Source organism: Aristolochia californica, unplaced genomic scaffold, assembly GCF_029961685.1.
Source record: "Aristolochia californica isolate CCGP_79_NKW_82.1479 unplaced genomic scaffold, dmAriCali1.0.hap1 SCAF_2, whole genome shotgun sequence".
Classification (NCBI taxonomy): domain Eukaryota; kingdom Viridiplantae; phylum Streptophyta; class Magnoliopsida; order Piperales; family Aristolochiaceae; genus Aristolochia; species Aristolochia californica.
The window spans coordinates 905,548-925,718 of NW_027181881.1; the positions used below are offsets into that span (position 1 = coordinate 905,548).

Consider the following 20,171-nt stretch of genomic DNA (forward strand, 5'->3'; position numbering starts at 1 on the left):
AAGCATAAGGCTATAATAAAGGGAGAATGATTTAAAAATATATCCAAATAAAGATGAAAAAGGGAGCCTGACTAAACAAGTTGAGTTATTTCCGAGTTTCAACTCGGAGTCACTCAGCTCAGCCGGGGCGGAACCCGGGCGGACTTGTCAATCTTGTCGCACGTGACAATGGTCTTCACCTTCCTGGATATAAAAACAGAACTTTTTCGAGCCATGTATATAAGGCAACTGATAATCGCCGCGACAGAAAGGGCGCGAAGGAGATCACCATCGTCTCTTTCTGCTCTTCCTAACTTCCCAGTATTTGGTATCGAATTTCCAGACACAGTGGTGATTTCACCTCCTCGAATTGTTGTCCCTCTGTTCTTCTTTTTTATGTCTGTCCAAAGTTCTAGGGTTTGTGTTTTTCTTCAGGCATGCTCGAGATCTGATCAAAACTTTTTGTTTTCTTTCGAAATTTGAAATGAATTGGTTTTCCGTATCAGTTACTGAATTTTTATTCTATTTCGGTAGACATGGAAGATCTAGGGTTTTCGTTTTTTCAGAATTTTGCACTGTATGTTCTTATATTCCTGGTGGCATGGCAGATCCACTTGAGGAATGGCGACATTTGAGCTGTACCGGAGGTCAACGATTGGTATGTGTTTGACGGAAACATTGGATGAGATGGTCTCCAGCGGTACGCTTAGTCCAGAGCTTGCAATTCAGGTTCTCGTGCAATTCGACAAGGTAAAATGTTTGACGTCCGTAAAGGGCAGTTTTACCCTGTTATAGGTATTTCAAGTTTTGACGTAGTATTGTTTTCTTCTTTTTCATGTTATAGTCGATGACTGAGGCGCTGGAGACTCAAGTTAAAAGCAAGGTTTCCATCAAGGTAGAGTTCGCTGATTCCCTTTCTTCATGTTTAGGCTCTGATGTTAGTAAGGGGTGGTGTTCTGTACTAGTTTGTCAGGAATTGTTTCTTTAAATTATCATGAGTTCATGTCCATGTATTTCTTTATATATTTGAAATATTTACTCTTTCACCTGTTACGGTGTTGAGTTGTTCAACCATCCGAATTGTAGTGTAATTTTTATAAAAATTTAAATTAACTTACTCATTTTCTTTCACACTCTTCAGTAAACTATGCTACACAGTGGAAGTCATTGTGAGTGAGGATGTGGCTAGACTTTCCTCTGTTCCTTCCTTTGTGTGAATTGCAATAATACTGAAAATTCACAACTCATTTTTTTCTTTAGAACAATATTCCTTGTGAACTTTATGGTAAAAATAACATTTGTACTTGCACCGTTTTCCTGCTTGGTTGTTCCCAAACTTAAGACATATATTGCTCTTATATATGAGTGCATTTCATGCCCTTCCATTGTGATCTATATTGGAAGTTGATAGATCCAAACAACATGCTAGGTTGATCTTACAATTAAATAATAATCTTAAAGTTCCTTGTGGCATGCAAATACATGGAATGGAACTCTTAGGGGCGTATATTTTACTGAAGAGGTGCCACAATACCTAAAAATAGTTATACATTTGGAATTGTATTAAACGTATTGATATTTTGAATATTTAAAGCATTGAATAGAAACTTGACCTTAAAAGCGAGTGATGGACTTTTAAATTTTCTTATATAGTATGTTAGACAGCTATTGTTATGTTAGAAATTAAGATTTTAATAGATTTTGAAAACGTGTTACATTTTAAAATTTGGCAAGTCTATAAAATTGTGAAGATGGTATGACTTTCTTTTTTTTTGAATGTTGATTATACATGGACACTACACCCCTTTCCTTTTGTGAGACTTGAACTTAAGCCTCATATGGGAAATCCCCCATGTGGCCATTGAGCCAAAGGCCCAATCCACAGTATGACTCTGGATGAAGTAGTCTGTTTATGTACAACTGTCTCATTATTGTGGTAAAATCTTAAAACCAATTGCCATGTCAAACATTCTATCGAGTTCAATTTTCAACTTCCATACCATTAAAATGCAATCCATCAGATTTTTAATTTTTTAATTATTATCAAAATGAGAAGGCAGATATCCTCAAAACAAAAAAAAGAAAATGAGAAAGAAGATCTCATTGAATGAAGGCTTCTAGTGGAGTAAGGATCCGTTAGTGCTCTATAAGTTAAATCTAGTGGTGCATTAAAAAAAAGAAGTTAAATCTCAACTTCATAATCATGTGTCATGGAATGCTTGTATTTGGTTGTGTGACCACATGATCAATCACAGTCATGTTTCAATTTTTTTTTCATAAGAAACTTCGCTACCAGTAAAGAAAATCTTTTTTTTTTTAAATGAGAAGTAGTTAAAAAAAAAACAAGAAAAGGAGAATGAAGATATTAAAAAAAACAGCAAATGAGAATGAAGATATTTTCCAAAAAAAGAAAACGAGAATGAAAATCTCATTAAAAGAAGGCTCCTAGATGAGTGAGGAACCATAGATACTTCATACATTAAATTTTAACACTCAAAAAGAAGTTAAATCTTACCCTTTTAAGGTAAACTTCGTACTCATGTGGCATGGAATACTTATATTTGTTGTGTGACCACATGATCACTAACAATCGATTAAAGAAAACATATAGGTCTGTGCTATTAAAGATGGTCATTAGGCCCTGCTTGAACCACCCTTACTTGAAGATCATGCATGAAACATTGAAGGTTTGCTTGGGAAAAAGCATATCACAGTACCCTTCATGGTCAAGTTGCTCATGTTTTAGCTACTGTGACTAATTTTCTTTACTAGATATCTTTATAATGTTGAAATTGCAAGAAAATGTTGACTTAATTGTGGTAGACCCTCTTGCTTTGATGAACAAAGAAAAAGATTATCAAATGTGAAGTGTTTATATTATCCATGTTTGTTATTCACTCTCGCGTCTGTTGGTCACAAAGACAGGATTCAATGTTGCTTAGATTCTTCAAACACAATTACTAGATATCTTTATAATGTTGAAATTGCAAGAAAATGTTGACTTAATTGTGGTAGACCCTTTTGCTTTGATGAACAAAGAAAAAGATTATCAAATGTGAAGTGTTTATATTATCCATGTTTGTTATTCACTCTCGCGTCTGTTGGTCACAAAGACAGGATTCAAAGTTGCTTAGATTCTTCAAACACAATTTAATGAGGAAAAATATTTAGCTTCATAATGGATCAAAAAGTGTCGTCAGCTAGTCTGACAACATCTGAAAATCTGCTATTAACCACTTCTGTTTGTGAATAATATTTTTCTTGTATGTTGATTTTGAAATAAATGTTCCGATGCTTTGTGGAGACATACAGATGCCAAAGCTTGCGGGTTTCCTTCTTCTATGTAAATGAGTCACTCTTCTCTGTCTAGAGTTTTTGAACTGCAAACCTTAGATTTGTTTTCAGTGTGGTGTTCTTTTGCACTTCAACACTCACTTATCTCATCATTAAGAGGGCGGTGACTTGATTCTTACTGTTTCTATCTGTCCCATTGTTGCTATTTGGTATTATGTTATTAGCCGAAAGGGCAAATTCCTTGAGAGCTGTAGAGTAATTATTTGAAAATTGATGATGTTCCTGTGTTCCTTTCTTTCTTTTCCAAAATTTTACTAATGGGGATGAAGAATGAACTCTCTTCGTACTCCTTTGGTCGATGATTTCATTTGCTCATAGCATCTTATATGCATCTAATGGTTTAGGAAGAGCATGACATGTCCCAGTAATAAATTGGCATTGGTGAGGGTAGGGGACTTCTTGATAAGAAAATTGTAGATGGAGGTGGTTTTGGCATTAGTTTCTGCTTTGTTTTATGTCTTGTATTTTATTCATCTGTTTTCCTGTTGATACACAATCAATTGTCTGACCCAAGAACATTTTACTTTCACAGGGGCACCTACACACGTACAGGTTCTGCGACAATGTATGGACCTTCATCTTGCAAGATGCAATTTTCAAGAACGAAGAATGCCAAGAGAACGTGGGGAGAGTTAAAATAGTGGCTTGTGACTCCAAGCTGCTTACTCAGTGAAGTTGCTCATAAATGCGTGTATCCTAATTCTGATTGATATTTGGATTACAGATTTAATATGTTAGTGGCCCATTTTATTGGGGCTGATTGGAAGCATTCTCATGACACACTGTTTCCACCCCTGTCAGTGTATATATACACAGGGAGTGGATGAGCATTCGATGATCATCATTGCCCTTTTGCGACCTACTTGATGACTGCTTCAGTTACCGAAAGCATTAGGTGGTTTTCGGGCCTGCATTCCAAATGCAGATTCTGGGAATTTGTGTGGTTGGCTTCTCGTTAAATTGCTCCTCCCTTTTGCAAAGACAGGCTTTTCAACCGGAGAGTGAGAGCAGATTTTTCAGATTGCCCCCTATAGGTGGATCATGGATTGTAATTATAATCATAATACATTACAACTCTTGTTTAAGTAACTGAGTTACACAATGACTTAACGTTAAAAATTGGTTGGATATTTATCCAAGGAGGGCTGTTCTAATATGAAAGTTATTTTAATAGCTATTTCAGCCGTCTGATCATGATTAATAGGTAATTGGGTACAAATGCTTCATACTTATATTTAATTTATTTAAAATGTTCTAAATTTTCTATTATTTTGAAGTTTCTTAATGCAAAAGGTTATTGAGTTGAGAATTGAAATTGTGTCTGATATCTACACGGAAGGAACATCTCAACCTCTGTACAGATGGTCGAAGGACAAACACATTCAAATCGAAATAGACATGGCAATAAATCCGTCCAGAAGTCTCACAGCTCTCCACTTCAATCAGAAAAGCAAAGATTCTGGTGAGACATCTGTTGCAACTTGCAAGTGTTTTCCATCATTGCGTTTTTGGAACCAAGATTTCACCAGCTAAAGAAGTCGGAGATTGATCAGTAGAGAAAACAAGCCGACCTTCAGCAAGGATGGGATGGGGGAATTTTCCGATTCAGGAGAAGTCAACGACGTCAAATAAACATGAACAGTCTCCCCACCAACATGATTATGGAGGGATTGTAGTTTCTGTTTTCGCCTTCCTTTTCTTGCAGATGATGAATCACGTCCAGGGTTCTGCGGGATGATCTTTTCTCTCTCTTTTTTTCTCTTCTGGGTCTGCAAATAGGTGGTTGTGGTGAGAATTGGTGCCCCTGTAATGATGAACTAAGCTTCTGATTATTAAGTAAAGACTCACTGAGGTGAGGTCGGTGATCATTTCTTTTTTGTCTTTGGTTAACCGAGCCGTGAATTCCTACTTTAGGAACCGAAAGGAATATTATGTCTTGTTGAATATGTTGCTTTCCTCTGTTAGATTCCTCAATCCTTTTTTTCTTTTATTTTACTTCAGACTTGTTATCTCATTATGATATTCCTGAACCTTTTCTGTGGTTACTGATTACTTGGTGTGGAAAGAACATTTTATTCACGATTTTGATGAAGAAAACTCCAGATGATGTTACAGATCGACTACTAGAGAAATCATTTACCTTTCATGTGATCTGCCTTAATTTCAATTGTTTATAGTTGATCCTTTCTGTTTGTTGTGTCACAACTGCTCAACTTGTGTTTTGGGTATATCTACTTCTTTGCCTGTGTCTGTAGCTTCATCCTTTAGACTTCAGAAGTTAAGAATCATTCATTAGGGGAAAAAAGAAGGAGAAAACTACAAATCACCAGACCAAAGATCTCTTCAGAAATTGGCAGCTTGATTTCTGTTTTTCTTTTGATTTAAAATTTTAATATTACAGGGCCTATCTTCATAAAAAGTGAAGGGAAGATGAGTCAACTTCAAACGTTACATTACATTTACATACAACAACAAACCACAGATTGAACTGCAACTCAACCTTGACCATATTCTATACTTGCAGCACAAAATCAAACATCAGCAATAATGCTTGTGCCTTCTACTTTGAAGATGAACTTCGATCGGCCTGACCAAGGGTGGAAGACCTTGTCTCCCCTATTCTGGGACTATGGAACCCTCTCCCACCACTTCTAGGACTCTGTTCCTGCTTCAATTCACTTACTTGAGGGCTATAAGCTTTTTCAGAAAGCCTAGGGCTCTGAAGTCCTCTGACATCTGCAAGTGGGGTTGCTGTTGAACTGGTCAGCTTTGAGCTACAGGTTCGTCTGATCTCTCCACGGCTTCGAGTTATCACCTCATCCAGAACCTCTCCATCATCAACATAAGCAGCTCTCAAGCCAGAGGTTGCATCCTGCTAGGATTCATGAGAACATGTCATGGGTATAAGCCAAAACTCTGCCATAAGTGGAACCTTGTTGAATTGAAACACTTATGTGTTTCCATCAGAATGATCTGCATCAAGCTTGTGAAATTAAAAGTTGCAGTTTTCCTGTTTTGATTTCGTAATATACTTACAGCAGCAAGGTTGAATGGCAAAGCGGGTGCTTCTTCATACCCGCCTGCATCTAAATCTTGAAGGTGAGCTCCTTTATAGAATTTGGGCAATATATACTGTCGCACAGGGACTAAAAGCATAATCATCAAAGGGAAGAGAACCCCTGCTATAGGAACCCATGTAATCCCAAAACACACCAAGAGATATACTGTTTGGAAAATTGTAAAAGCTGCAATTGTCTTGAACGGTACAGTTTCCACGAAGGTGGCATGGTAATCCTCAAGAACCCTGTGAAGTGTGGAAAGGGTATAATTAACTTCAGTTCATCAGGGAAGATCAGAAAGTGCAAATCTGTTATGGGATAAGACATACTTGTATCTTCTACTTGGAGCAGTGAAGAGTAGGAGAATCCGCTCCCAGAACTGGTTACCAGGTAAGCTTTCAATGGCCATAAAGGCGAAGTAACCGCAAAGAACAGAAGTGGGAATTTTTCGGAGAAAGGGCATTGCTGCAACACAACCACCAACCATAACAGATTGAAGCAAGTTGCTCAGCCTTTGTTCTTTAACTTCTACGGGTAAAAGGTCATCTATATCCTTCTCTACATCAAATACTGACTCGTCCACTGGTGCATCAATGTTCCCCATACTGGAAGCTAATTGAATTGCCGAATTCTTCAATTCCTTCAGACCCTAATCAACAAACCAGAGGTTGAAGGAAGGAAAAATTAATAATATAGATATATGACAATCAAGCATGTTTCATTACTCTGACAGAAGGCTCTTGGTATATTAATGGAGTCTGCATCTGCTGATACGCTTCTTGCATATCTCCATATAGTTGTCCCAGACTTGCATTCTTGCTGATACTCTTACGGGCTCTTGCAACTAATCGATTCCGCAGGATCTGCAGAGGTGAGGTAAAACTTGCATATCAGCTCAAACAAGTCTCCCATAATAAGAGACTGGTAGAGTGATACAAACATATACTTTAGTCAGCATACCTGGTGTTTCAGTGTAGCCAGGCTCTTTGTATGCATTGGAGATTGTGGGATGACACCATTAGCTGGGGGGATTCCAATCAGACCACAAAGTATGACCTTGTTGATGAAAAATAGAATGAGCTTAAACCCAGAACATGGAATAAGAGAAAATGCAGGAGAACCACTGAGAAAGAGAAAATCTCCATACCATGAAGCCCAAAAGAAGTAAATCGTAGTGAAATGAAGGCGGTTTTCTTAAATTGAACTCTTTCTGCTGTGCAAGTTGAGATGCAACACTGTGGTCGAAGTAATAAAGGACTGCAATCATTGTAGCAGGAATGAAAGCTCCCAAAATGTACAGAACGGGAACATCCAGCATCTCCTGTAAGTAGGGATTATATTAAAAAACTCGCCTTTCTGAAATGGCCACAGATTTACTGATCTTGGAGAAAATCAAATAAAAATAATATCAGTAGAAGTTCTATTCAGTTAAGCAGATCTGTAAACAAGTTTCTAAACTATACTCAAGAGCCATGGACATCAGACAAGGTAAGAACCTGCCTTGATAACTGTCCAGTTTTCATATGCACCAGGTGACCATGGATTGGGGCTAAAGAGGCGCCTGGGGATCCCTCTGGGAACGCTATTGTGGGGTATATAAGAAACTCCAGTCCATATGAGCACCATCAGAGGGACCCCATAATCTGCAATGAAGCCTCGCAGTGAACCTGCAAAGCTCAACCATTAAACTAGTCAGACAGAGAAGTATTTTTCTTTAACTGCTCACCTGCTATCGAATATTTGATTCTTAGCACTAGTTTCATGTAATGAGTTTATTATTGTCGCACACACCAGACCCATATCGCCATGAACGTGCTTTTCTGCTTCTCAACGAGGTGAGAAGAAGGCCGAAAGAGAGAACTAAGGCAAACATCCCATTGGCAAATCTCCAAGAAGGTTGAAATTTTGTTAGTTTCGGATCTTCTCTCTCCGGAATGCGGAACTCGTCCACAATGCCCTGGAAAAGCCAATCTTCGGGTTAATGAATACCATTCAAAGAACCTTCTGAATATTGAAGCAAGAATCCATCTGTTTGAACTAAAAAACTATAATGTTGAACAACAGTTAATTAAATTTCAATTTTTATACCATTTAACTGGTCTCTTTAGTAGGCCGATCAATAGAAACGAAGAAAATAAAGTTGTAAAAATCCTTACTCTAATGGCTTGCTGCATGAAGAGCATTGCAATGAGTAAGCCAAAGAGTTCACCTGCCAGACGGGTGAACCGATTGATGATGGAGCATGCCCCCAAAACTGCGAACAAGAACAGTAGCAATGCCGTCCAGACGCACACCCTGCCCAACAGTAAATGGAAATCAAGCGTTTGTTTTATTGAAAAACAAGAATCCCAAGCTCAATTCCGACGTGACATTCCTCCATTGAATTCCTGCAGATGAGCCAAACAAACCATACCATCCAGTCCATGCTAGAAATAGCCTTCGTCCCAAATCTTCTCTGTCTTTGGCGAAGTTAAACATGAAAGTGTACATGAGCACTGTTGGCTCCGCTACTCCAAGGATCAACAAGGGTTGACCACCCATGATAGAGTGCAGGATCCCACAGAGAGCAGTTGATGCCAGCGTTTGAACTGCTGTTAGAGCTCCCTCTACAGATCAGAAACGAGGCATGATTCAGAACATCGGCAGAGTTCTTGTAAATCTACCACGAAGAGGTTACTGCTTAATTGAAACAGAAAGCAAAACTTCATAGTACCAGTATCTCTCTCCAACTGTTCGCCGAATGATATGACAGGGATTGCAGACGCAAAAAAGATATAAGTCGTGGGAGCCAAAACCCTGGATAGACAAAGATTCATTATCATATTATATTTTGAACCAGTACAGGAGCATGATTAGAGTCATAAGAAAGAATACCTGAAGCCTGCACTGAACCCGCCAGTCCAGTCTTGCTTATAGCACATCAATCTTCCTCGAAGATCATTCATAATACCACGGAAAGGCACGAATGTTTCCTCCATAATTTAACAGAGTTAGACCAGTGAATGCGTTATAATTGAAACAGCTGAAAACAGGACTGCATACTTCAAAACTACAAAGCCAATGCGCTACATAATCGAAGCACCAAAACCAGTTCAGGACTCTTTAAGTCAGAAGCTGGAGCTAAAAGAAGAGATTACATATCAGAGGAGTCCTGGAGACTGCTTAATACAATCACTAAAGCTGTTGTGGATTGACTAAGATACGAGGTACCAAGGAAACTGAATGGAGGAGAAACAGATTGCTCACACAGACAACCACTACGCTGCAGAAATTTGAAAACTGAGCGGCATTACATGATTCGGCTTTGAAGTGCAAATCCCACTTAGATAAATTCGAAAACCCAGAAGAGCATTGGGAGATTCCAACAAGACCAAGGATACTGTTTTGCTTACAGAGGAAAACTATAGGGTAAGGACGAGAAGAATGGTCCAAATATATAAGCTCGGAAAGGGTTCAAAAAGGGCACACTGTAGATTTGACGCAGAGAGGCAGTGGGTGTGTAGAAGTCGGTTGTTCGGTCAAAAGGGAATGAAAGGAACCACACTGTCAGCGTCCAGAAGCGCAAAAGAATAGAAAAATGAAAAGACCTAGAAAGGATGAAAAGGAGAAAAACCAGGAAAGCAAAATAAAATACAAAAACAAGGAGATTCAAGGGGATGCTTCTAAGACTATCGTGAGTGAGAAAGATGATTAATGATGGAAGAGGCGCCACTGAGGGAGGCTGAGAGGTGTTGCATCCCAAAATGGCTGCCAGAGCATACCGAGCTGGCTGGTAGAGAACGAGGACTGCTTCTACTGCAATTTTTTATTTATTATTCTTGCGGTATCAGAAAATGCTCCCACTTCGAGTCGCATGTTTGTCTACACAGACTGGTACAAACTACAAAAGACTCTTCCCTCTAAAAAATGAAAGATATGCTTCAGAGACTGCCATTGCCAGTCATCTCAGTCCAGCCCAGTCTCTTCCTTTGAGATCATGAACTAACAAAAAACTGATTTAGAATGTTAAATCAATATTGGTGCTTCCCATCTCAGTGGGAAGGAAGAATGGTCAAAAATCGTTTCTTTCCACAGATCATGATCTCAACGAGTAGAATGAAATACCGATTTCTTTTTTGATTAAACAGAACTGCAAATGGCCAATTAGCCAGTTGCTATATGAAACTAGAAAATAGTGAAACCTGATTCACTGTTGATTTTGTTTTCTGAATCATAGCAAAGGGAATTTACGAAAATATTCAATGGTTCCAACTCTATCGACATGATTGGTATATATATTCATGGTCATTTCCATCACAATACTGATAAAAACAGAGCAGTTTTCTTAAGAATACAGGAAAATTAGGCCATTAAAGTGAGATTGCTATAAATATAATGGACAGAATTTAGAAACTAGCTCCGGTTTTGCCATTAAGAGCTGATGAATGCCAGGTTAAACTGATTAATTTCCACTTTTGTTCAAATTTCTTAAAAGAAAACTCACCCTCCATTTGATGAATTATTGTTTGTTCATCCTGGGCTAAAAAATTAAAAACTAACAAACTAAGTCCTGCTCTTCTTCTCCCATCCAAACCAAATCCTCAAAAGGAGGAGCTGCCATTTGATTCTCCTTCATCAACAAACAAAACCCTTCAATCAAATACTCAATAATTGATTACCCTCTTGTTTTCTTTATTCCAAATGCACCAACCACTCGAATTAACAGGAATGGAGCTTTAAAAGCCAATTTCTAATGGATGACTTATCATTACTGAACTTATAGCTTCGTTTGTTAAAATATCCCATGAAAACACCACCTCCATTTAAAGAATGCATTGACCCAAAAAATGAATCATGTGTCATCATGTGCTTTCTTCCTGGAAGGAAGAGGAAAAGAAACATCCTTCCTTAACTATCACGCCTCCAAGTAAGAAGCCTTTCTGAATAGGTTTGCTCCGTGTTTCATTAAAGAAGCCAAGTAGCTCTTGAGCTTACCTTCCTGTATGTATCATTCTTGAAAAAGGATTGAAGAAGGTAGTTCAATTAGGGTCTTTTTGGTTGGGTGTGATAACTTGTCTTTATAGAGAGTGCCCTGGTCAATGATAGCAATCGGTTATCCATGGCTTTCCTTCCTAGCCTGTTAAAATTGGCAGGAGGGGAAAGCCTTTTACCCTAGATATAGAATCTGTGGAAACGTGAGGGACTTCCTTACTCCTTGTTTTGGAAATTGGACAGAAGGGTGACAACTCCTCGACATTCTCCTTCTCTTTAGTGTTAAGAGAAGAGAAGAGAAAAGCTTGAGCAAAGGGAATACTGTTATTTTACCTAACTTGACCCACCCAGGTTTCTTGAACTACAACTTTGAAAACCTAATTTGACTACAATTATCCCCTGTAAATTATGAGACTCCATCTTAAAATACTAGAACTAGATGTCTAACTTAAAAATAAAGTATCTAAGACGATTATATTTGAAATTTTTTCTCACATATTGGTTTATATATATCAAGTGCCTGCTAATGTAGACCAAAAACAACATTTTACATTTGATCAAATGAAGTTAGACAAAAGTTTCATGTAATGCACTGTTATTTCCAGTAAACTACCAAAGTAACATTTTATGAATTCTGAAACTAGAAAAGCCTGTTGTCAAGTGGAGCTATGCATGAATTATGACCTCCACTAAGCACTGTTAACCATCAGTTTTGCCTCCTCAGGCAACTTTAACAAGAAGAAGAAGAAGAAGATAAAAGGGTATCATACTCACCAACTCTGAATATACTCAGTATCTTGATTAGGGTTACTTAAGAATCAATTATATACTAATGCAGAAGTTATCAGTCCATAATTGAAGCAACAATGGATCTCTTCTACTCTTGCCTGCACTGTTCACATGAATCTAAAGAAAACAAACAATGGAAGCAGGAGTTTTTGTATATTCTCATTAAGTGGGTTCCTCTTTCAACTATTAAAAAGGAAAGAAGACAGCAGCAGAACTACCTAATAAGAATTCAGACACAAACTGATCATTTAGTCTTCAAAAGCATTACAAGCACTGAGAAGAGGAATCTGCTTTTGAGATTAAAGGCATCAAAGTCTGTTCCCACTCTCATTCCTTGAACTCCTCAAATCTTTTAGATAGTAGATTAGCAATCATGAACCAAAAAAACCTGAGTTAACCATGATATAGAACAAAACGTAGTGTCATAAGTTTAATTCTTAGTGAGACCCATTGCATTGTAGATCTTCAATCAGAGGTGAACAGTAGAGAAACAAAAGAAGGCTGAATTATTGATGCATTCCCACCACAGATCAGAACCCGTGATACATTCTCCTGTTTTAAAGCTTTCCAACACTAAAGTTGGTCATAAATATGAGGTCGTTTAACACTTTTAAGCTGGTAATCGCACTAAAAGGCATCCTTTTCCATGGAAAAGAAAAGGGTTTTGGAGTAATCAATCTTGCTGATGATGTCTCGTTTGTTTAACGAAAAAGAAAGAAGAAGCTCACTCACATACGAACCACGCAAAACCCTTGGTTCTTTTTTGTGTTTTTTTTCTCTGCTTCTTCTTTCTTGTCCCGTTTTTTTCCCTTCTTTTCGCGTTAAAGCTATTGCATTGAATTGGAATGATTTCGTCTGGCCGGAGGCGGAAATTATTGCGATCATCGCAGCCACTGCTTGAGTGGAGGACCCCAGGTTAAATGACAGAGAGAGGTGTCAAGAATTTTAATATTCTGCGGCTTTTAACATAGCCAGATGAAATTCTATGGTGATCACTTCTGGTGTTGTTGATTGGCTGTGGAATTAGGCTGAGAATTCCTCATAAAATCAACTGTTGTCTGTCGGGCAGAAACCTGTCTGGTCTTGTCATGGAGAGTTGAGTTCAATGTATCTTCTAAATTTCTGGAAATGACACTGAACAGGTAGATGATATAATCAGTGAAGACACAGAGCAATCATGGATTTGTTGTTTGTAGGACCCCAAGCAGCAGTGATCAGGAATGCTCTGAGCTTCCCATTAGGGGTTGACAATTGAAGCCATGATTACTGTACTTATTTTGTCTTTAAGAAAAGAAGAGGCTCTCTCTGAAATCTAGGAATCACATTGCTTTGGCACAGGCTTATACTTGATCATAAAGGATCCCCTGAAAGGAAGAACGAGCTAGCCTCTAAACCGGCTCACTCTTATTCGAGAAATGAGATCCACCCATCACCCTTAACGAATAAGAGCAAGCAGTTTCAGAGGCTCACTCTCTTCTTTGGTTTTTCAGGGGACTCCAATCCGAGTTCCAGTACTGCTCTATGAAACTATAAAATAACTGATCGAAGCATGGCACTGGCATCTGTTTAAGAAGTGCAATAACTGATGCATTCAAAGGGTTTTGTTTAGAGATATCTGTGATATTATTGCTCTAATACAATTGGTTTTGTTTCCATCCATTCATGCTGCTCCTTAGATGAACCTGTTACTGTTTCCATATCTCCAGCTTCAGGCTTGGGCTTTCTTTAAGCCAGAAATCTGAAATATCTCCAGCTCCAGGCTTGGAGATAAAATTATAAAAATTATTATAATTCGTTTATAATGTTTAAAAATAATAAATAAATATATATAATAGTATGAATAATAAGGTCCTTCCCACATTGGTATGTAAAAATCACAATAATACCCTTACATAATGGATAATTAAATAAAGAGTATGAACCGGTTACATTCTATCTAAGCAATGGGTAAAGGGGTAAAATTACCATTTTTTTATTAACAGAAAATCATTTCACTTTAAGAACTAACGGGTCCGATACCACGTTTAAAAATTGCGGCAAAATTTTCCATTTCCGATTCGGATCCCACGAGTCCGATTTCGAGTCCCTCTTCGTCGCCTCTGCTCTCCAGTAGCGACATGGCCCCCGTCGACTCTATCGAAATGATCTCCACCTTACGCGGTGGACCCCAGCCGAAGTCTGTTTCGTATATTCGGAGTTTCGGCGATCCCGCGACCGTCAACGTATTAGCACTCGGCGAGGCGAAAGCGAGACATCTCTGCGTCCAGCTCGTGGCGCCTTTGAGTACTCCCTTGTCCAGTTCCCAGACGCCTCTTTGGATGGCCGCCGACGCGGTGGCCAGTCCGGTCGCTCGACGGAGTTCGGTCTCAGTCGACTGGACGAAGGCCGGTCGGATGCAGTTTCCGAAGTAAGGAACCGGAACCGGCGGGTTCAGGCGCGCGCGGCAGCCTGCTACCCAGCCGAAATGGAGGTTCTTCCTGTCACCGGGACCTCTCGCTTCGACGAGACAGCACCAGATGTACGCGCAGGCGACCATGAATTTTGACATGTTGGGGCCCGTATCCGGCGCGGTCGACGAAACTCGGTCTCTCAGCTTCTGGATTTGGGCTCCGGAGAGAGGGAAGGAGGAGAGAACAAGGCGGTCAGTGGGCCGACGTTTCTCCAATTTCACCGGGGATTTGTATCGTTTCAGCTGCGTCAAGAAGTTTCTCTTCAGTTCTTCAACGTCTCCGACCAGGGTGCGATCGAACAATGGGACTGGTTTGACGACGGAGACGTCGCCGCCACCGGCCAAGAAAATCGATGCCCATGATTTCATGAAGTGAAATGTGCTGCTGCCATCGGCTACCACGTGGTGAAGGGTGACGCCCATGCAGATGCCGGAACCGGGGAAGATGGTGAGCTGCAGAGCTAGCAGGGGCTTCTTCTCTTCGCCTTCCGTCTCAGACGTAACCAACCGAGGGACTAGATGATGAAATAGTGTAACATCTCTGGGGCCGTCGGCCACGAGATGACTCAATTCCCCTTCGGACTGAGCGAGAGTGAGCCACACTCCGTCCCCGTTGCCGTAGGTGATAACATGGTCCTCGGAGTCCCGCGACCGAGTCAAGTTACCGGCGAGCGGGTAGAAGAGCTGAAGCGAGAGAGAAAGGGCGTGTGCGAGTGTCGGGAACTGCTTGAACTGGAAGTTCCTAGCCGAGATGGGCAACTCGTAGAAGAGAAGGCACTGGACCGGCGGCATCGGCAGCCAGCACACGTCGAAGAAAGAGAGAGGCAGAGTGGTCCCCGGGACGGACCCGGGAGGCGGCGACACCCACTCCTTCTGGAGCACTTCCATGGAGGGCTTACCAATCGCCATGGAAAGAGACGAAAAAAAGGCCCCGTACTTTCCTCAGCCTCTCACCATCTTCGTCTTTCAGTCAGTCTTGTGGACACCAAACAACTGTCTGCAGCAGGAGTTGATAAATAGACGTGACAATGTGGCCACCACAATTTTTATTTCATCGATTGACGTATCTTCCGTTACTGGGTTTTACTCTTTACGGTATCTTTTCAGTGTTAACATGAAGATGACGGAGCTGATGGAAAGAGCAGAGATGATTAATCCACAACCTGAGGGCAGTAGAAGACAGAACCTCGACCCACGTGTTAGACCCACGTGCTTCACCCAAGTGTTAAACCCACGTGTTTGAACTCTCTTTTATTTTCTGAATGTATTTCTCTTTGGTTTATAGAAAATGACAGATTGTAGTTGATCCGTAAACCTTCTCTTTGACAAGTAATAGGCTATGTAACTCCATTAGTGTTAGTTCAACATTCGTATGAGACCTGGATGCCATGCGCTCCATCAGAGCAACGACAACAACAGCAAGGCGTCGCCTGGAGTTCGTGGGTCATTGCTGTCGGTGGGGTTCCAGATCCTGGTTAACAGCTTGCCAAAAGTCAGTTTCTACCGGCAGTGCGCCAGCCTTCGGTGTTGTACATCCATAGACAGCGAAGTAGAAGACGAGAAGGCAACAGAAAACAACAAAGCAGAGGGTGGTGGTGCTCGGGGAAGCCAGAAACCTTGTCTGGCTTTCGTAAGAGACGCCCAACAGAAGTCTGGTCTAGCCTTTGTGAGAGACGCCCAACAGCGGTGAAGAGCTTGACCACCGAGACGTGCTGATGGCCCGTCTGGATGCACGCACTGTCGCCTGCGTCTGCTGTTTCTAGAGCAACATCTGTAGACTCGACCCCTAGAAGAAGAACTTACTATAATCTCTGTAGTAACCAATTCAACTTTTATCGAAGAAGGCAACTTTCCTTCCTCTTCTAAGTGCTCTCTTCAACAGGAGGGAATAGAGGAAGATGAAGAATAACTTCGTCCTTGGTTCACTCGAGACAACAAGGGCACCACTGCCCCTCTTTTCCAACTTGGATATAATGATGGGAAGGCTCTCCCTATGCCAAAAAAAATGGAAGAAGCCCCCCTTCCCATACCCACCTATGTGGAAAGATGGGGAAGAGAGAAACCCTCCTTTGCTTTTGATAGGAGGGTACCACCCCTCTAACAGGGGACCCCTCTTCCTCAAATGCAAGCCCCTACATGGAGGGGGCTCTCCTCTTGGTTGCACTCAATGGGCTTGAACGGGGCCTAGATAAGATTAAGCAATGGTTTAACCAGAATTAGTGAGCTGCCCTGGCTTCCAAAACTGCAGCTTTTTTTTTTCACGCAGAGATACGACAGACCACTCAGCTCAAAGCATATGTAACGGGGAGCAAAGATCGATAACAGTCCAAACTAACATTATCATGACAACTCCAAGGCCACGGCCCATTTCTGTACGTCTGTTCAAGAAGCTTTTTCTTTTACAGCCTGGTCACTCAACATTGAAATTCCAAATTTCCTATCACACACAGAATAAACTATAGGAATTCTTTCTACTTACTAAACCCAATCCACACAATAGTCACTCTTAAAAGCAGGATCTATCACTGAAAGAACCATTTCGTCCCTGTTCCTCTTTAATTACCTCCTCTGATCGCCAAATGGGTCGTCATCTTCTTCTTTTTATAAATAACCAGATAGTCTTGATGTGCTTTTAAGAGACAAAGAAGAGAATGTTCCAACTTCCAATCACTTCTTTTATCTTTCTTTATTAACTAGATAGGACATCAGATGGGTTTTGAATATATAATTGTTATTAATACACAATTGAAGCTATGGTTGAACCAGAATTAATGAACTGCCCAGGCTTCCAAAAGCATTGATAGTGAGAAAATTACTCCAGAATCTCAAAGTAATCAAGGAAATATTTTTTGAAAATTTTCAGGCATATCTTCCCTGTTAGAGAAACTATTTCCTAGACATGAAATTATCAAGCATGACAGAAATAATCAAATCTGAGAGGAGGGTCGGAGAAATTTGTGGAGAGAATTTTGGAAGCCACAATTGCACTGGCAGCCTCTGTGTAATGAACTCCATCCCAGTTTACGTATCCCAGTCCCACTCTGCATGCTCGGGAAGGAGGCAGTCCACAAGTTACATTGACGTTGTAGTTGTAAGGGGGTCCTCCGTATCCACAACATGCCATTAGTGGATTATTGAATCCTGCAAATACCCAGAAGAACAAAAATTATTGCAGTCATGCTTGGAACTTTGAAATCCTTGGCAGTATATTTTCTTACCCAATTTTGCAGAATTGGCAATGAGGTCATACTTGATGGAATATATATCTACGTAAACGACTGTGGCATTTCTCAACTGGGATCTCAGTTCTTTACAAAGGACACGAAGGCCAGTATTGAAAGCTTGTGCAGCATCATTGTAGGACTTGATGCAGCCTTGCTGATCTTTCAGTTCGTTGTTATTCAAGGCTAGCTTTTGGGGCAGACAGCCCAAGGGCCCTGTGTTGTGTATCCAGAAGTTTTTGCCACCTTCGTCATATATCATCTGCATTTGCATACAGGGAAGATGAGTTTACAACCACATCAATCGAGAAGATCATCTCCAGGAGCTCCTTTCAAAAATCTTGTGTTAAGGACTGCTAGTTTTTAAAAAAATTTGGTTAACAAAAGACTCAGATGAATGGACAGTTCTGATTCAGTTTCAAACTGAGAAATCTTGAAACCAGCTCAGGCTGTCCAGCTAGCAATCTCGGAATATTAATCTCCAGGCACAACAATTTCACTTCTTTAACTCCAACAGGAGATTAAAGATTAATCTATGAGCAACTGGGCAAAGAGTCAAGGAACATGAAGGAGCTACGCATCTTACTATAAAGAGAGCAACAGACGACAATTCCAGACAAAGCCAAACACACCTTAATGGCCCCTTTTATTTCTTCAAGGACGGATGGTATTTTCTGAAGGACTTGTTGATAACTCATGTTAGAGAAGGCAGCGGAGAGGTCGTTTTGCCCAATGTCAAATGTGTAGAGCGCATTCTGGAACCCGTTACCACTAATCAAGTGAGGTGAATCTGAAGCAACGTTCAATACTAAATTAGAGAAATGCAAAATGCTCAAGATATGGCTGCAACATACTTTCTTAGACATTTGCAGCAATGGTAGTAACCAGGCCATAGCCCAGAGTGGTTAAAACTCCATTTTTATTATACTAATACCCATGGCTTTGCTATGCAAAATTCAGAAGATATTTTCAGGATTAAGAATATATACCTCTTGCAAGTTCGATAGAACGAGCTTTAAATCTAAGGAATTGGAGAACTTGGATATACAGAGAAAAAGGTTGAAATTTTGGTTGAGTAGCAGAGCCAGCAATTGCAAAATTTGCTCCTTGTGAAAAATCCGATCCAAGGGCTTCTAAATACGGGCTCAAATATTTCATTCTCAAGCTCCCACCTGAAAAAAGCAAATAAATCTTAGCAACCTGTTAACGAATAAACCATTCCCCAAAAACACTGCTTCACAATTAATTTACACTCTGAATATCATTTTCAGAGTCAACGCCCCATAGCAAAATCTGATAACCCTTTTCTATTTAATAGTGAAGGATCTTTCACTGAAAGAACCACTTCCCCACTGAATTCCTTTTTCATAATCTCCCCAGATAGCCAAATGGTATTTATTTTCTTGTTTTTATTTAGAACCAGATGTGCTGCCGACGGGATTGGTGATCCCATTTAAGAGATAAAGAAGAGAATGTTCCAACTTCCAATCACTTTTTTCTCTTTCTTTATATGTTTGCAAATTGACTATTAAGTACTAACTGATAACTGACTTTCCTTTTCCCCATTTACTAGCCCGTCAGGTGCGTTTTTAGTCATTTCACGCTAATATGAAAGGCGAAGCACGAGATGGAACAAAAAAAAAATCGACAGCATTCCCCCTAGAACTTTGTGCGATTCGGAAATTTGAATTTCGAAAACACGTCTGCTAAAACTCCTCGAAGAGTCCTTAAATCAACAGGCATTGCAAGAAAATATCAGTGATACTTACACAGAAAATCGATGATCAAGCGGCCATCGCTCAAACGCCCAGTCGATCGATGGAAAAACTGACGTCCATTCGGAAGATTAATGGGGTAACCGAGGCCCGCCATGAGACCTCCGGTATCCGAGTTGGAGTCGCCGAAGTTGAAGATTATCGGCTTCTTCAAGCATCTCGATTCAACTCCAGTAAGCAACAAAAGAAGCAAATGAAATGCCACACGAACTACAGCCACAGCCATTTCTGTATCCCGTAGAGGAGATGTTTGAGAGTACCGTAAACGAATAAGACAGCTGCTTATATGGTCACTCGAAAGAGCAGTGGCAGAGCTCACATCTCATCAATCCTCAAATCTCGTGAGATGTGACGATAGTATCCTGCAGGTGCGAGTCTGTAAAAAGGCAAACTCGAAAAAGCAACTTTTGAAATTTGGAATTTGCCATGGAAAAACGACAAATAACCAGAATTTAAATCACATACCGTACAAACTACGACATGGGCGCAATAAACTTCGAGGATCCGTCCTGAAAAACTGATTATTTTACAGCAGTATATTGTCGCAAGGATCTGCAGGAGGCCATATGAGACA

At 40.2% G+C, this 20,171-nt stretch overlaps 4 protein-coding genes across 8 annotated transcripts; 1 reads left to right on the forward strand and 3 right to left on the reverse strand.

Annotated features, from left to right (window-relative positions):
* Positions 1 to 233: 233 nt before the first annotated feature.
* Positions 234 to 4,470, forward strand: LOC137956842 (transcription initiation factor IIA subunit 2). Of its 4 annotated transcripts, none has more exons than XM_068804483.1 (4): positions 234 to 307; positions 588 to 729; positions 824 to 874; positions 3,866 to 4,470. In XM_068804483.1, the coding sequence occupies exons 2-4, from the start codon at positions 601 to 603 to the stop codon at positions 4,004 to 4,006; spliced, it is 321 nt and encodes a 106-aa protein (XP_068660584.1). In that variant the 5' UTR covers positions 234 to 307; positions 588 to 600; the 3' UTR covers positions 4,007 to 4,470. The 4 variants fall into 4 exon arrangements, with proteins under 4 accessions (XP_068660584.1, XP_068660582.1, XP_068660581.1 ...); XM_068804481.1 differs by having other exon boundaries at positions 236 to 351; XM_068804480.1 differs by having other exon boundaries at positions 236 to 330.
* Positions 4,471 to 5,640: 1,170 nt separating this feature from the next.
* On the reverse strand, positions 5,641 to 10,015 carry LOC137955522 (probable boron transporter 2). 2 transcript variants are annotated; one of them, XM_068802501.1, is made up of 12 exons: positions 9,267 to 10,015; positions 9,106 to 9,188; positions 8,806 to 8,998; positions 8,549 to 8,687; positions 8,184 to 8,349; positions 7,893 to 8,059; positions 7,540 to 7,713; positions 7,353 to 7,448; positions 7,118 to 7,255; positions 6,722 to 7,041; positions 6,370 to 6,637; positions 5,641 to 6,208 (listed from the first exon to the last, which is right to left on the reverse strand). In XM_068802501.1, the coding sequence occupies exons 1-12, from the start codon at positions 9,368 to 9,370 to the stop codon at positions 5,894 to 5,896; spliced, it is 2,163 nt and encodes a 720-aa protein (XP_068658602.1). In that variant the 5' UTR covers positions 9,371 to 10,015; the 3' UTR covers positions 5,641 to 5,893. The 2 variants fall into 2 exon arrangements, with proteins under 2 accessions (XP_068658602.1, XP_068658603.1); XM_068802502.1 differs by having other exon boundaries at positions 5,641 to 6,205; positions 9,267 to 10,012.
* Positions 10,016 to 14,062: 4,047 nt separating this feature from the next.
* Positions 14,063 to 15,593, reverse strand: LOC137956112 (phenolic glucoside malonyltransferase 1-like). The gene has a single exon (XM_068803456.1). The coding sequence runs from the start codon at positions 15,508 to 15,510 to the stop codon at positions 14,149 to 14,151; it is 1,362 nt and encodes a 453-aa protein (XP_068659557.1). The 5' UTR covers positions 15,511 to 15,593; the 3' UTR covers positions 14,063 to 14,148.
* A 1,776-nt stretch (positions 15,594 to 17,369) lies between these two features.
* On the reverse strand, positions 17,370 to 19,844 carry LOC137956441 (GDSL esterase/lipase LIP-4). Its single transcript, XM_068803940.1, has 5 exons — positions 19,592 to 19,844; positions 18,812 to 18,994; positions 18,455 to 18,612; positions 17,820 to 18,084; positions 17,370 to 17,742 (listed from the first exon to the last, which is right to left on the reverse strand). The coding sequence occupies exons 1-5, from the start codon at positions 19,821 to 19,823 to the stop codon at positions 17,510 to 17,512; spliced, it is 1,071 nt and encodes a 356-aa protein (XP_068660041.1). The 5' UTR covers positions 19,824 to 19,844; the 3' UTR covers positions 17,370 to 17,509.
* Positions 19,845 to 20,171: the final 327 nt, after the last annotated feature.

Bases quoted from the DNA above. Each gene is read 5' to 3' on its own strand.
- LOC137956842 (XM_068804483.1), top strand. From the start codon at position 601: ATGGCGACATTTGAGCTGTACCGGAGGTCAACGATTGGTATGTGTTTG. The intron at 730-823 runs GTAAAATGTTTG...TTCATGTTATAG, and splicing joins TTCTCGTGCAATTCGACAAG to TCGATGACTGAGGCGCTGGA. The intron at 875-3,865 runs GTAGAGTTCGCT...TTACTTTCACAG, and splicing joins AAAGCAAGGTTTCCATCAAG to GGGCACCTACACACGTACAG.
- LOC137955522 (XM_068802501.1), bottom strand. From the start codon at position 9,370: ATGGAGGAAACATTCGTGCCTTTCCGTGGTATTATGAATGATCTTCGA. The intron at 8,350-8,548 runs GTAAGGATTTTT...TGGCTTTTCCAG, and splicing joins TCATGCAGCAAGCCATTAGA to GGCATTGTGGACGAGTTCCG. The intron at 7,042-7,117 runs GTAATGAAACAT...TTTGTTGATTAG, and splicing joins ACCAAGAGCCTTCTGTCAGA to GGTCTGAAGGAATTGAAGAA.
- LOC137956112 (XM_068803456.1), bottom strand. From the start codon at position 15,510: ATGGCGATTGGTAAGCCCTCCATGGAAGTGCTCCAGAAGGAGTGGGTG.
- LOC137956441 (XM_068803940.1), bottom strand. From the start codon at position 19,823: ATGGCTGTGGCTGTAGTTCGTGTGGCATTTCATTTGCTTCTTTTGTTG. The intron at 18,995-19,591 runs GTAAGTATCACT...TGCTTTTTTCAG, and splicing joins CTTGATCATCGATTTTCTGT to GTGGGAGCTTGAGAATGAAA. The intron at 17,743-17,819 runs GTAAGAAAATAT...GGGTATTTGCAG, and splicing joins TGCCAATTCTGCAAAATTGG to GATTCAATAATCCACTAATG.